Raw genomic sequence first — 15000 nt, 5'->3', positions numbered from 1 at the left:
CGCCGGATCCCTCCTCGGCCTCTGCCTGCTGCTCTGCGTGAGTCCCTGACCGTTCCCACGACCCGCTGTCCCGCGTCGGCCGAACCCGCGTCTTCGCTGCAGGCGCGGTCCGAAGCCCGGAGGGTTAGGGCAGCGTTTCCCAACCTTATAGGAACTTGAAGATGCGTGGACTTCAACTCCCAGAATTCCCCAGCCAGCTATGCTGGCTGGGGAATTCTGGGAGTTGAAGTCCACGCATCTTCAAGTTCCTAAGGTTGGGAAACGCTGGGTTAGGGTTAGGGTTGGCGCCGGGCCGGTCAGCCGCCCCGCCTGAAACGCTTGACTTCGCGAGTCGTGTGAACGCGGATCCGCGAAGCTGGGCGGGCTGACCCAAGCTCAGATGGGCACCGCAATCAAGCGGCCGGAATAGGAGCCCTAAGGGACCTCGGAGGTCTTCTAGTCCAGCCCTCCCCCCCCCCCCAGCTCAAGCGGGAGAGGCTGCACCATTTCAGACAAGTGGCTGCCCGGCCTCTGCTTAAAAACCTGGAAGGATTGAAGCGCCCGTAACGTCTGAAGGCAACTTCTTCTCTTCCACGGGTTAATTGTTGTCCACGTTGTCCCTTTCCTTTGCCCCAGGGTTCCCCCTGAGTTCCCAGGGGAAGGGTTGCCTTCAGGAATTGTGTGTGTGTTGGGGGGGGACACACTTGTCTGGAATGGCGTAGGGGCTGCTGGTTGAGCAGGGGGTTGGACTAGATGACCTCCGCGGTCCCTTCCAGTTCTGTTGCTCTCTTTTTGCTTGTTTCTCTTTTTCTCTTTTTCAACCTATTTGCTCCCCGACTCATTTCTCATTCTGGTGAATTCTGCCTGCAGAATCCATGTCCTTCCCCTAGTAATTAGTCCTATTAATTATTCATATAATTAGCTATTCATTAGTTAACGAGGTGATGGGGGTGCTGTTTCCAGGCCCAGTCTTTTACTTCATTTTACTTTACTGCAATTTATTTCTTAACGTTTTATCTTCATTTCGTTTCACTTTGTGGGTGTACAGTTTTATTGAAATATTTTTAATCTAGTCTAGTCTAGTCTTCATTCTCTTTTCTTCACTTCTTCATTATTCTATTTTATTCTTCATTATTCTATTCTATTCTATTCATTATTCTATTCTATTATTCATTATTGTATTTTATTTGTTATTCTATTCTATTCTTTATTCTCTTCTCTTCTTCATTATTCTATTTTATTCTTCATTATTCTATTGTAGTCTAGTCTAGTCTATTCTATTCTTCATTATTCTATTCTTTATTCTATTCTATTCTTTATTCTATTCTATTCTATTCTATTCTATTCTATATTTTCTTCTCTTTTCTTCTCTTCTTCATTATTGTATTGTATTGTATTGTAGTGTAGTCTATTCTTCATTATTCTATTCTATTCTTCATTATTGTATTGTATTGTATTGTATTGTATTGTATTGTATTGTATTGTATTGTATTGTATTCTATTCTATTCTATTCTATTCTATTCTACTCTGTTCTATTCTATTCTACTGTACTCTACTCTACTCTATCCCATCTCATAATTCTATTCTATCCTATTTCTTATTCTATTAATTCTTCTATTCTATTCTATTCTATTCTATTCTATTCTATTCTATTCTATTCTATTCTATTCTATTCTATTCTATTCTATTCTATTCTATTCTATATTTTCTTCTCTTTTCTTCTCTTCTTCATTATTGTATTGTATTGTATTGTAGTGTAGTCTATTCTTCATTATTCTATTCTATTCTATTCTTCATTATTGTATTGTATTGTATTGTATTGTATTGTATTGTATTGTATTGTATTGTATTCTATTCTATTCTATTCTATTCTATTCTATTCTATTCTATTCTATTCTATTCTATTCTATTCTATTCTATTCCATTCTCTGAATTTTGATCATGTGACCCCGGGGATACCGCAACAGCCCTAAGTATGAAAACTGCTCATAAGCCCTTTTTCCCCCATGCCGTTGTGACTTCGAAAGGCCGAAAAGGTGGCGAACGGGTCCGAGGGAGAATGCTTTCTATAGAGATCATTAAAAAAAAAATCAACTCCTGCCTTAGCAGGTCTGGAGCGTTAAGGCAAGGTCCAACATTCCCTTCTCTTTCTTCCTTAGGAAAGCGGGCAGTCCTTCGGGAGGGAGACCTTGCTGACCACGCCAATCGCCCCCGAGTCTCGGCACAAGTCAATTTCTGAGGATTTTATTCGCCTGGATGTTCGGGACAAGAGGTTGAGGAGTCGCACTGCCCTTTCGGTGGCCCATTTCTGCTCGAAGCCGTGCACCGTCACCTTGGAAGCTGTAGCCTCCTTGGACTTCAGGAAGACCGTCTCGGTGTACAAGAAACAATGGGACGGGGGTCCGACTTGGAAGAACCGAACGGTCAGCTTGAGGTTCCCCAGTAGTATGGTCTTCAGAGAAGACTATCTGATCAAGCAGTCGGTAAATGTACACTGGGTCATCCTCTATGCCTGGATTACTCCGAAAGAGGCCACGGTCCACCCTTCTCCAGAAGCAGGAAGCTACTGGCGCGCAATTGCACGGGCTTACAGCTTTTTGGACCCGGTTCCCCCTTTCAAACGTCCGTACAAGGAGCATAAAGTTTGCTTGACCTGGAGCGTGGAGCAAACGTGGAAGCTCCGAGCGAGCAGGAAACCCCAATGTCCTCGCGAGAACGGTAGGGAGACACGGGTTTCTTCTCACTGGCAAACCACATTGTGAGGTTTGCAACTACTGAATGTAGACCTCAATCGTTTAGCGTGAAGAAACGTTCTGTCATCTGAGACCCTTGGCAGGGGTCTCAGTCCAAGCCCCCTAAGCAGGGGGTTGGACTAGAAGACCTCCAAGGTCCCTTCCAACTATTCTACTCTACTCTAATTCTATTCCATTCCATTTTTTCTATTCTATTCTATTCTATTCTATTCTATTCTATTCTATTCTATTCTATTCTACTCTACTCTACTCTACTCTACTCTACTCTACTCTACTCTACTCTACTCTACTCTACTCTACTCTATTCTATTCTATTCTATTCTATTCTATTCTATTCTATTCTATTCTTCATTTCTCTATTCTATTCTATTCTATTCTATTCTATTCTATTCTATTCTATTCTATTCCATATTTTCTATTCTATTTATTCCATTCCATATTTTCTATTCTATTCTATTCTATTCTATTCTATTCTATTCTATTCTATTCTATTCTAATTTATTCCATTTTCTATTTTCTATTCTATTCTATTCTATTCTATTCTATTCTATTCTATTCTATTCTATTCTATTCTATTATTCTAATTTATTCCATTTTCTATTTTCTATTCTATTCTATTCTAATTTATTCCATTTTCTATTTTCTATTCTATTCTATTCTATTCTATTCTATTCTATTCTATTCTATTCTATTCTATTCTATTCTATTCTATTCTATTCTAATTTATTCCATTTTATATTTTCTATTCTATTCTATTCTATTCTATTCTATTCTATTCTATTCTATTCTATTCTATTCTATTCTATTCTATTCTATTCTATTCTATTCTACTTTATTCTATTCTATTCTATTCTATTCTATTAATTTATTCCATTTTATATTTTCTATTCTATTCTATTCTATTCTATTCTATTCTATTCTATTCTATTCTATTCTATTCTATTCTATTCTATTCTATTCTATTCTATTCTATTCTATTCTATTCTATTCTATTCTATTCTATTCTATTCTTAACTGGCTTTCTTTGGCCTTTAAGTGGGTATAATATCTATTGTTGTGTTGAAGTTAGCTAGTATCTATGGAGATTCTTAGTCATCCAGGTTGTCCCAAAAGCGCTTTTTTCAAGAGGCAACTGAACTTTCTGGTTTTTCTTTGAAGACGTTTCGCTTCTCAACCAAGAAGCTTCTTCAGCTCTGACCAAATGGTGGACAATGGAAGGATTTATATTCCTTGCAGACAGCTGGCCATTTGCCTCCTTTAAGAGAATCCTTGAAGCCACTCGGAGGTTTATAAGTCCTTCCCTTCCCCACCATCCGGTCAGAGCTGAAAAACCTTCTTAGACGAGAAGCGAAACATCTTCAAAGAAAAACAGGAAAGTCCAGTGGCCTCCTGAAAAAGCAGCTTTGGGTGGTAGTTCTTGTACATAGAGGAATGGAAACAATTTTGCTTGCTAAATCCCCTATAAATGCTTGCGCTTGGTAACTGGCTTGTATTTATGACAGCTGCACCAGCCCAGGGTCATGTGGTCACCATCTGCAACCTTTCCCGCCAGCTTCGGACCAAGCCAAGTCAAGCTGGTTTTGCTTAACGACGCCTCGATTCACTTAACAGCCGTCCTGTTTATCAAAGAACTGCGTGAGAATGTTCGCTAAACAATGGTGGAGAGTTTCTTGTGCAAAAACCCATCGAATAGAATAGAATAGAATAGAATAGAATAGAATAGAATAGAATAGAATAGAATAGAATAGAATAGAATAGAATAGAATAGAATAGAATAGAATAAATATAGGAATGAAGAATAGAGTAGAATAAAATAGAATAGAATAGAATAGAATAGAATAGAATAGAATAGAATAGAATAGAATAGAATAGAATAGAATAGAATAGAATAGAATGAATATAGGAATGAAGAATAGAATAGAATAGAATATAGGAATGAAGAATAGAATAGAAATAGAATAGAATAGAATAGAATAGAATAGAATAGAATAGAATAGAATAGAATAAATATAGGAATGAAGAATAGAGTAGAATAAAATAGAATAGAATAGAATAGAATAGAATAGAATAGAATAGAATAGAATAGAATAGAATAGAATAGAATAAATATAGGAATGAAGAATAGAATAGAATAGAATATAGGAATGAAGAATAGAATAGAAATAGAATAGAATAGAATAGAATAGAATAGAATAGAATAGAATAGAATAATAGAATTAATATAGGAATGAAGAATTTTATATTATATTTTATATTTTCTATTCTATTCTATTCTATTCTATTCTATTCTATTCTATTCTAATTTATTCTAATTTATAAACAGACCCTTTGCAATTCCCTTGACTGTATTAAAAGAACGGACTTGTTTTTACAGCCCTGGTGGAGATCCTCACCTTTCCGTATGCCTCCGGCGGAGAGGCGACAGGAGTCGTAAAGAAATTTCAGAAATTTAAAAACAGCGAACTTGAAGCCATCCGGAAGCATCATATGAATTATCCAACGTAAGCAATCTCTAGCAATGAAGATTTATTATTATTATTATTATTGTTATTGTTATTATTGTTGTTGTTCTTCTTCTTGTTGTTGTTATTGTTATTGTTATTATTATTTTCTGTAATGCGCATAGGCTGTCCATTTGTTTATCCTGTGACATTCAGGCAAATCCGATTAGCCAACTTGATTAAACTTCTCTCAAGGTTTCAAACTTAAGTGGCAATAGTGAAGCTCTTTATTATTATTATTTTTTCCTTAAGTGCTTACCTTTTGGGGGGGGCTTCTTGCAAAGGCAGAGATAGTCGTGGAAGGGACAAAATTTATACAGTCAGAAACTTGATTGCTTTTCTGGAAACATTAATTCCATCTCATGAAATAGTAAATAGTAACAGTAATGTATTTCGGTAATAGCAATAGTAATCCATTTCAGGAAAAAAAAAGAGTTGGAAGGGACCTTGGAGGTCTTCTAGTCCAACCCCCTGTTCAAGCAGGAGAACCTATACCATTTCGGACAAATGATTGTCCAATCTTTTCTTTAAAAAAAAAAACCTCCAGTGTTGGAGCACCTGCAACTTCTAATTAATGGTTCTAAGTGTCAGGAATTTTTTTTCCCCTTAGTTCTAAGTTGCTTCTCTCCTTGGTTAGTTTCCACCCGTTGCTTCTTGGCCTGCCTTCAGGTGCTTTGGAGAATAGCTTGACTCCCTCTTCTTTGTAGGAGCCGTTTCTGTTCTGTACCAGCCTGCTACCGGCCCTGCAGAAAAGGCAGGACAACCCCTTTTACAAGAAGGCAAGAGGCTGGAATTACGCCTGCCAAATTTATTGCAACAAAAACAAACGGAACAAGACAAACCAAGAAACAGGAGCTTTAAGAAACATGAACTATCCGAGCGGTTGCCTTCAGCAAACCAGCCCTCCCCACACATTCCCCTTATATAGAGTTCAGGGCGTGGCTTCTCTCTGCCTCCTTCCGAGAAGCCCCATTGCCTTCCTCTGTCTACTCCTAATTGACTGCCTCCTGCGTCGGGCGTCCTTGAACAGGGCCAGCTGTGGGTCATCTTCATCCACGCTGTCAGGCTCACACAGCTGGGTCTCCGTGGTGACCAAGTGGGAGGGGCCTGGCTGAGGGCTCTCATCAGCAAGATCTTCAACACCCCCCTCCTCCTCCTCTGAGTCGTCCGACCCAACTGCCGAACCCACAGGCTGACCCTGAATCACAACAGTTTCTCTGAAATGGTATAGGGTTTCCTGCCTGAGCAGGAGGTTGGACTAGATGACCTCCAAGGTCCCTTCCTCCTCCTCCTTATTCTTATTGTTGTTGTTATCCTTTGAAGAAAGCACAACAATTTCCAGGCTGAGAAGTGGGCCAGGTGGAGGGCAGCGTCCCTCAATGTTTTGTTGAATTGTCTGGATTCTATTCAGATCGTTTCAGGAGTCAGTAAGCTGTTTCTCACCAACGTGTTTTGTGCTTCTCCAGCTTTACTTTCTCTGTCTGGCTTTATTTACTGCGCTATTGTGAGAGCTCGCTCTGTGGCATCCTGTACTTCATCGATTCGGGAGAAATGTACGGCACCCCTGCTCTATTTCTCACCAACAAAGGTAAGAGGAAGAAAAAGAGATCCGCCTGGCAGGAAACCAGAAGCAGGGACTTCTCCGTGGTGGCTCCTTCCCTCGGGAACGTCATCCCTCTGGAAATTAGACCGGTCTTCGCTCGGACATTTTTTCAGATGGCCCTGAAGACGAGGTTCTGCCAGAGGGCCTGGGGGACCCGGAGCTGGACGGAGCCCATCAAATGACTGATTTGAGTGTGGATGGTCGCCGGGGATGGTGTGTGTGTGTGTGTGTGTGTGTGTGTGTGTGTGTGTGTGTGTGTCTGTGTGTGAGGGGGTAATTATTTTTATTATTTTTATTTTACATTGCATTTTTATGTCCTGTATAAGTCGCCTTGAGTTGTCCTGAGCTAGAAAATTATTATTATTATTATTATTATTATTATTATTATTATTATTATTATTATTATTATTATTATTATTAATAATAATAATAATAATAATAATAATAATAATAATAAGAAGAAGAAGAAGAAGAAGAAGAAGAAGAAGAAGAAGAAGAAGAGGAGGAAGAAGAAGAAGTAGTTGGAAGGGACCCTGGAGGTCATCTAGTCCAACCCCCCTGCTCAGGCAGGAAACCCTCTGCCATTTCAGAGAAATGGCCATCCAGTCTCTTCTTAAAAACTCCCAGTGTTGGAGCATTCACCACTTCTGGAGGCAGGTTGTTCCACAGGTTAATTGTTCTCACTTTAAGGAAATTTCTCCTCAGTTCCAGGTTGCTTCTCTCCTTGGTTAGTTTCCATCCGTTGCTTCTTGTCCTGCCTTCAGGCACTTTGGAGAATAGCTTGACTCCCTCTTCTTTGGGGCAGCCCCTGAGATATTGGAAGACTGCTATCATGTCCCCTCTCGTCCTTCTCTTCATTAAACTAGACATACCCAATTCCAACAACCGTTCCTTATATGTTTTAGCCTCCAGTCCCCCAATTATCTTTGTTGCTCTTCTCTGGACTCTTTCTAGAGTCTCAATTTCTAAATAAATAAATAAATATACAAAGAAAGAAATAGATAAATTAATAAGTAGGTCGGGGACCCCATTTCAGGTGATCTTCACATCCAAATGCACCTGGTCAAAGGAGGGGACCTAGCAGGGAAGACCACGTTCTGCCTTCCTCTAAAGCAGTGGTTCCGACTTGATCTCTCCATTCATGGACAAGAGGTATGTCTCTCTCTCTCTGTCTCTCTCTCTGTCTGTCTGTCTCTTTCTCATTCTGTCTCTTTCTCTCTGTGTCTTTCTCTCTGTGTCTCTTTCTCTTTTTTTTCTCTCTTTCTTTCTCTGTCTCTTTCTCTTTTTTTCTCTCTTTCTCTGTCTTTCTCTCTCTGTCTCTCTCATTCTCTCTTTCTTTCTGTCTCTGACTGTCTTTCTCTGTGTCTCTTTCTGTGTCTCTCTCTGTCTCTTTCTGTCTTTTTCTTTCTGTCTCTCACTCTTTCTTTCTCTGTCTGTCTCATTCTCTCTTTCTCTTTCTCTCTCTCTCTCTCTGTCTCTCTCTTCCTCTGTCTCTCTGTTTTTGTCTCTCTCTGTGTGTCTTTTTCTTTCTCTCTCGCTCCCTTTCTCTCTTTTACTGTCTCTCTGTCTCTGTCTGTCTCTTTCTCTCTCTCTCTTTCTCCCAACCTTGCATGTACCTCATAAATATGAGTCCGTTCCCAATCATCTGAATGTAAATCACGCGACCCCAGGGAAGCTGCAACGGTCATACGTGCAAAAAAAGGGTCATAATTTTCAGAACTAACATTTCACTTTTTCTTTCAGATCGACATCACCATTGTGGGGAAGAATATGAGTGTCTTTCATCATCAGATTTTTAAGTAAGACCAACTTCTCTATTCCTATGGTTGCTGGGAATAAATAAACATCTGTTAAGACCTTCAAGGCTTAGGAAGTCTCCATCTAAGCCAGAGGTCCCCAACCCACCGGTCCGTGGACCGGTACCGGGCCGCGGCATGCCACCAACCGGTCCGCACAAACAAGCAAAGCCCCATCCAAGAGATGCAGGCAACACACAAAACCACACCCCTTCCATTCCGCGGAAAAACCTCTCTCCACGGAACTGGTCCCGGGTGCCCAAAAGGTTGGGGACCTCTGATCTCAGCCACAGGTTGTGGTCCAGAAAATCAGATACCAGTCACGATTGTGCAACGGAGCCAAGAAACGGTTATAAGTCACAGTTCGTCGCTAAACACGCCTTTGTAAATTGAGGATCGAGCGGCAAAACCGTGACACCGTGTCATTGCAGCGTGCACAGATCAGGGGCTGGCAGACGTTTTCGCTTACAGAGGAGCTTCCGACGTGTAATTGTGCGATCTTGCAGTTTCTGTAGCTGCAACCCCGGACGGATGGGACTTCTCCTTTTCACGTTGCCGTCGTTTTAAGATTGGAAATTTAAAATGCCGATTTGTCTTCCTTTATTCTAGTTTTCAGCAAGATTTCTACCACAATGACACCGATGGGTACTTGGTTTTGGGGGGAAGTGGCTACGTGCTGGGAATCAAAGGATATTTTGGATCAGCGAGATACCACCGTCTGAACAGCCTAGAGACTGAAAAGGTGAGTGCGTGAAGGATGGAAATGTGGAGAGGAAGACCACTCTCTGTTTGATGAATACTTCTTTTTTTTTATTGAAAAGTTTTACAGTACATTTTTGAATACAAAACCCCTCCATTCTCCCCAACTCTCCCCTCCCCTCCCCCCTCCCCCCGACTTCCCAGAGCTAAATACAGGGTATAAAAATACAAACAAACATAATCTAAACTAGGCAAACAAGAATAAAATATTAAATTCCATCGCCCTTTAACTCTTAATAAAATAATCTGTTTCATGAATACCTCTAGTCCTTGACGTACGACCACGAAGGAGGGGCTCCGAGTGAGACATTGGTCGAGTGAATTTTGCCCCGTTTTATGACATTCCTGGCCGCTTTGGTTAAGGGAAGCCCTGCGGTTGATTAGTGACCTGGGAACATTGCGAGCGTCATAAATAGGAGTCAGTTGCCAAGACTCGGAAGTTTCATCACGTGACCTCAGGGAGGCTGTGACTGTCGTACGAGTGAACGACGATCGCCGGCGCCTTTTTTTTTCATTGCTGTTGTAACTCCGGGTTTTGCTACTTTGCTGACGTGAATCACTGCGGTGGACAAGTTAGCACTGACCACCACACAGCTGAGTTCAACGTTTGTGTGGTTAAGGGAGACATTTGTTAAGTGAGTTTCCCCCTCCCCCATTTTATGACCTTTCTTGACACGGTTGTTAAATGGATCACCGCAGCTGTTAAGTTAGGAACACGGTTGTTAAGTGAATCTGGCTTCCCCATTGACTTTGCTTGTCGGAAGGTTGCGAAAGGGGGGAGGTGTCACGTGACTCCAGGGGACGCTGCAACCGTCGCAAGTACATGCCAGTTGCCGAGCCTCTGGATTTTGATCATGTGACCCCGGAGGGGGAATGCTGCAATGGCCGTAAGTGTGAAAAACAGCCATAAGTCACTTTTTTCAGTCCCGTTGTAACTTGGAACGGTCACTTAATGAACAGCTGTAAGCAGAGGACTTCCTGTAGGATTTTCTTAAATTGCCAACTCTGGGAAATAAATAGAATACTTTTTTTGTCCCTTTCAGTTTTCTCATCCGTTCGGCAACAAAGAAATTTCAGAGAGAATTGAGATATACTATCAGAAACGGGCTAATATCCAGAATAGATTATCTGAGCGTGGATTCTCAGCGAAATATTTTGAGGAAAATCAACAATGTAAGTAAATCACAAGTGATGTTATCACACTCTTATTCGGGCTAATTTGAGGCACCAGGAGAGATTGGACAACTGTTTGTCTGAAATGTTATAAGGTCTCCTGCCTGAGCAGGGGGTTGGACTAGAAGACCTCTAAGGTCCCTTCCAGCTTCTATTCTATTCTATTCTATTCTATTCTATTCTATTCTATTCTATTCTATTCTATTCTATTCTATTCTATTCTATTCTATTCTATTCTATTCTATTCTATTCTATTCTATTCTATTCTATTCTTCATTCCTATATTCTTTTTTTATTGTTGTTAGCCGCCCTGAGTCCTTTGGGAGATAGGGCAGCATATAAGTCCCATAAATAAATAAATAAATAAATAAATAAATAAATAAATAAATAAATAAATAAATAAATAAATAATCTATTCTATTCTATTCTATTCTATTCTATTCTATTCTATTCTATTCTATTCTTCATTCCTATATTCTATTCTATTCTATTCTATTCTATTCTATTCTATTCTATTCTATTCTATTCTATTCTATTCTATTCTATTCTATTCTTCATTCCTATATTCTATTCTATTCTATTCTATTCTATTCTATTCTATTCTATTCTATTCTATTCTATTCTATTCTTCATTCCTATATTCTTTTTTTATTGTTGTTAGCCGCCCTGAGTCCTTTGGGAGATAGGGCAGCATATAAGTCCCAAAAATAAATAAATAAATAAATAAATAAATAAATAAATAAATAAATAAATAAATAAATAAATAAATATTCTATTCTATTCTATTCTATTCTATTCTATTCTATTCTATTCTATTCTTCATTCCTATATTCTATACTATATTCTATTCTATTCTATTCTATTCTATTCTATTCTATTCTATTCTATTAATTTCTATTTCTATTTCTATATTCTAGTGTAATCTAGTCCAGTCTATAATCTATTCTATTCTGTTTTTCTGTCATTCTATTAAGAAAACTATTTTCTTCTTTTTTTATGGCAAATTTTTCCTCAGGCCCTCTTGACAACTTTTATTTGGAACTGAGCAACAAATACAGAAGCCCCCAGACGTGTGTTGCTTTGGGCTGGGAGAAAGGATTGAGAGGAGATCACAGTGTGCTTGAAGACACGAAGGACACAATTCCCCCTTTTCCAGAAGGTAAATGTCCTTCTTCGATAGGGCAGTTAGTCAAGATCATGGCAATGACTCTTGCAACAGGTCCAATCATGCCCACCAACCCACCCAGCGGATTGATGGATTGTGGAGATTCCTGTAGGATGAAAACATGGTGGCAGCTGTTTAAAAATATATCTAATAACCTCTTTGAAGAAAAGCTCCATTTCTTTTTTTGCTAGTCGTGTAAATTCTCTTTCTTTTAATATAAAAGGTAAAGGTTCCCCCGCACATGCGTGCTAGTCGTTTCCAACTGTAGGGGCCGGTGCTCATCTCCGTTTCAAAGCCGAAGAGCCAGCGCTTGTCCAAGGACGTCTCCGTGGTCATGTGGCCGGCATGACTAGACGCCAAAGGCGCACGGAACGCTGTTACCTTCCCACCGGAGTGGTCGCTATTTTTCTACTTGCATTTTTACGTGCTTTCGAACTGCTAGGTTGGCAGAAGCTGGGACGAGTAACAGGCGCTCACTCTGCTACGCGGCACTCGGGATTCGACCCGCCAAACTGCCGACCTTCTGATCGACAAGCTCAGTGCCCTAACCCACTGAGCCACCGCGTCCCTTTTTTCTTTTAATATAGATTGGTTCAAAGTCCATCTTGATTTTTATTATTATTATTATTATTATTATTATTATTATTATTATTATTATTATTATTTTGTATTCCTCTCCACATCGCTTCTAAAGGGTTGTGGTCTGCCCATGTACCTGGTTCTATCTCAATTTCCTGCGTGTTTGTTCTCAGCTCAGATGTCATCCAAATCATATCGATTCTGGACCAGGATTTTTGACTGTTTGAATAAAATGTACATTGTAATTTTCCTGGATTAACGTCCCTCCAGATATCTTGTACTCCAATTTCTTCTACCCTATTAAAAAAGGACTTAGGTAATCTTCTTCTTCCAGTTTTTCCTGTTCTCTGACTTTTATAGTCTAAAGTCCCATCCACTATCGCATTTACCGTAAGTCTCCTACTAAACAGATATTTTGGCACTCCGTTTCTATTATTTTTCTATGGAGATTTTGATAGAATTCTTCCTGGGTATTATTTGGTCCGTAGATTACTGCTAACAATGTTTGCTTTTGATGTAAGGATATTTCTACCATCACAATTCTTCCTTCTTCATCTGAATAAATCATTTTAGAATCTGTGGGCCTGTGTTAAAGCGACCAAAATTTGGACCAAGATACGCACTTGGCTAGAAAAGATGTTGGGAAAACACGTAGATTTTAAACCTGAACTTTTTCTTATTAGGTATAATGCCAGAAAAATCTGATAAGCAAAGTATTTATTTAACATTGCATGTACTAACAGCAGCAAGGTGTGTATTCGCTCAGCATTGGAAGAAGGAGGAAACACGACTAGACAAAGAGATAATCAAGAAGATATTGGACTGTGCTGAAATTGAAAGACTTACATTGAGGATCAAAGAGAAAGAAGATAACAGAATATTCTCAAGCGTGGAATTTATTTTTTAAATACGTTTTAAGATTTTTTTTTACATAATCGCCTTAATATTTGGTAAACATCGTGTTGTCTGGCTTTATATTTAAAAAACAATAACAATCTGTTTCTATGACTCCATAGACCACATAATAGCTTTGCTTGATGTCCTCTTTTTCCAAAAGTGTTCTCTTTTGCCAACCTTGAATTAATACAATTCTTACTATTTGGATAAACAACAATTAAATACAGACATTTTTTCCTAACATTTCTGCAAACAATAAGCACGTCGACGTAAAACCTCTTTTCTAACTGACCATCTGGATAGCCTTATCGCAGATCCTGTTTAGCATTCTTATTTAAATTTGTTTTCCCCACAATATTCAAAACATTCTTCCTTTATTGGGGGAAAGGGGTAGCAGAGACTAAGAATGTAATTTGCATTAGTAAGCAAACAAATTAACCCAGACCACACGGTGTTTATTAAGCACTAATCAAATGTAATAATAGGAAAATAATAAAACTCTTTGAAAACAAGAAGTAAGCAGCAGAAGCAGGGGTAGAAACCAGCTCTCACTGGCTTGCTAATGTGTTGTATTTTTACTCTTTTAGTATCCAAACACAAGAAGGAGATAGCCTTCAAAATTGGACGTGGGTTATTTGAGGCAGCTGCTGAAAACCTATCACGAGCGGATGGTCTGCTTTATATCAATTCCTCCATTTTGGCCCTGAGGGATTCCAGCAGTTGTGGATATTCCAGAGCTTCTTACGTTCTTGGTGTCATCTTCGAAGTTGGGCTAGGTGTGTCTCCAGACCCAGTTCAGGTAAGATGTTGGGATACTCGCATTTCTACTCCAGGATTTAGACACATCTGAGGGGGTCCATTGCTTTCCTCAGCCTCCCAGAAGCACTATCCTGATGTGCTTTGCATCTGGCTGGCTGAGGAATTCTGGGAGTTGAAGTCCACCCACCTTAAAGTTGGTTTAAGGTTGAGCAGCCCTTGCTACAAGTCTAGCTATAGCTGCAGCACAGGCACAGGTGGTCCTTGGCTTATGAGCACAACCGAGGCCCAAACATTTCTGCTGTTAAGTGAGGCATTCGTTAATGGAGTTTTGCCCATTTTACGAGCATTTTTGTCACCGTCATTAAGAGGGTCACCCCGGTGGTTAGCCACTTGGCTGTGAAGTCAATCTGGCTTGCCCAGTCACTTTGCTTGTCAGAAGGTCTTAACTCCGCATCTGAGCTCTTGCGTCCATGTTTCTGAGTTTGCTATTGTTTCTTTGCTATTTGCAATGTATTAATGATAAAAAGGGACGCAGTGGCTCAGTGGGTTAGGACGCTGAGCTTGTCGATCAGAAGGTCGGCAGTTTGGCGGGTCGAATCCCGAGTGCCGCGTAACAGAGTGAGCGCCTGTTACTCGTCCCAGCTTCTGCAAACCTAGCAGTTCGAAAGCACGTAAAAAATGCAAGTAGAAAAATAGGGACCACTCCGGTGGGAAGGTAACAGCGTTCCATGCGCCTTTGGCGTCCAGTCATGCCGGCCACGTGACCACGGAGACATCCTTGGACAAGCGCTGGCTCTTCGGCTTTGAAACGGAGATGAGCACCGGCCCCTAGAGTTGGAGACGACTAGCACGCATGTGCGGGGGAACCTTAACCTTAACCTAAAAATGATAATAATAATGATAAGAAGGAGGAGGAGGAGGAGGAAGGGTCCTTTGAGGTCATCTAGACTGACCTCCTGCTCAGGCAGGAAACCCTATACTATTTCAGACAAATGGCTGTCCAGTCTGTTCTTAAAGACTTCCAGTGTTGGAGCA

At 40.2% G+C, this 15000-nt stretch overlaps 1 protein-coding gene across 1 annotated transcript in view; it reads left to right on the top strand.

Annotated features, from left to right (window-relative positions):
- LOC310643579 (protein sel-1 homolog 3-like) overlaps positions 1-15000 on the top strand; it is a gene marked incomplete at its 3' end in the record, with an annotated part of 15900 nt that overhangs the window by 46 nt on the left and 854 nt on the right. Inside the window, exons 1-10 of the mRNA XM_083368052.1 lie at positions 1-37; positions 2140-2698; positions 5108-5234; positions 6701-6822; positions 7874-7989; positions 8581-8636; positions 9243-9375; positions 10436-10565; positions 11581-11724; positions 13794-14005. The exon at positions 1-37 is cut by the window's left edge and continues 46 nt beyond it. Of these exons, the coding sequence (XP_083224178.1) occupies positions 1-37; positions 2140-2698; positions 5108-5234; positions 6701-6822; positions 7874-7989; positions 8581-8636; positions 9243-9375; positions 10436-10565; positions 11581-11724; positions 13794-14005 (1636 nt within the window). The remainder of the gene's footprint in view (positions 38-2139; positions 2699-5107; positions 5235-6700; positions 6823-7873; positions 7990-8580; positions 8637-9242; positions 9376-10435; positions 10566-11580; positions 11725-13793; positions 14006-15000) is intronic.

Source organism: Vipera ursinii (assembly GCF_947247035.1).
Source record: "Vipera ursinii genome assembly, chromosome: 7".
In the NCBI taxonomy this organism is placed as follows: Eukaryota; Metazoa; Chordata; class Lepidosauria; order Squamata; family Viperidae; genus Vipera; species Vipera ursinii.
This window is presented reverse-complemented; position numbering and strand designations above follow the sequence as displayed.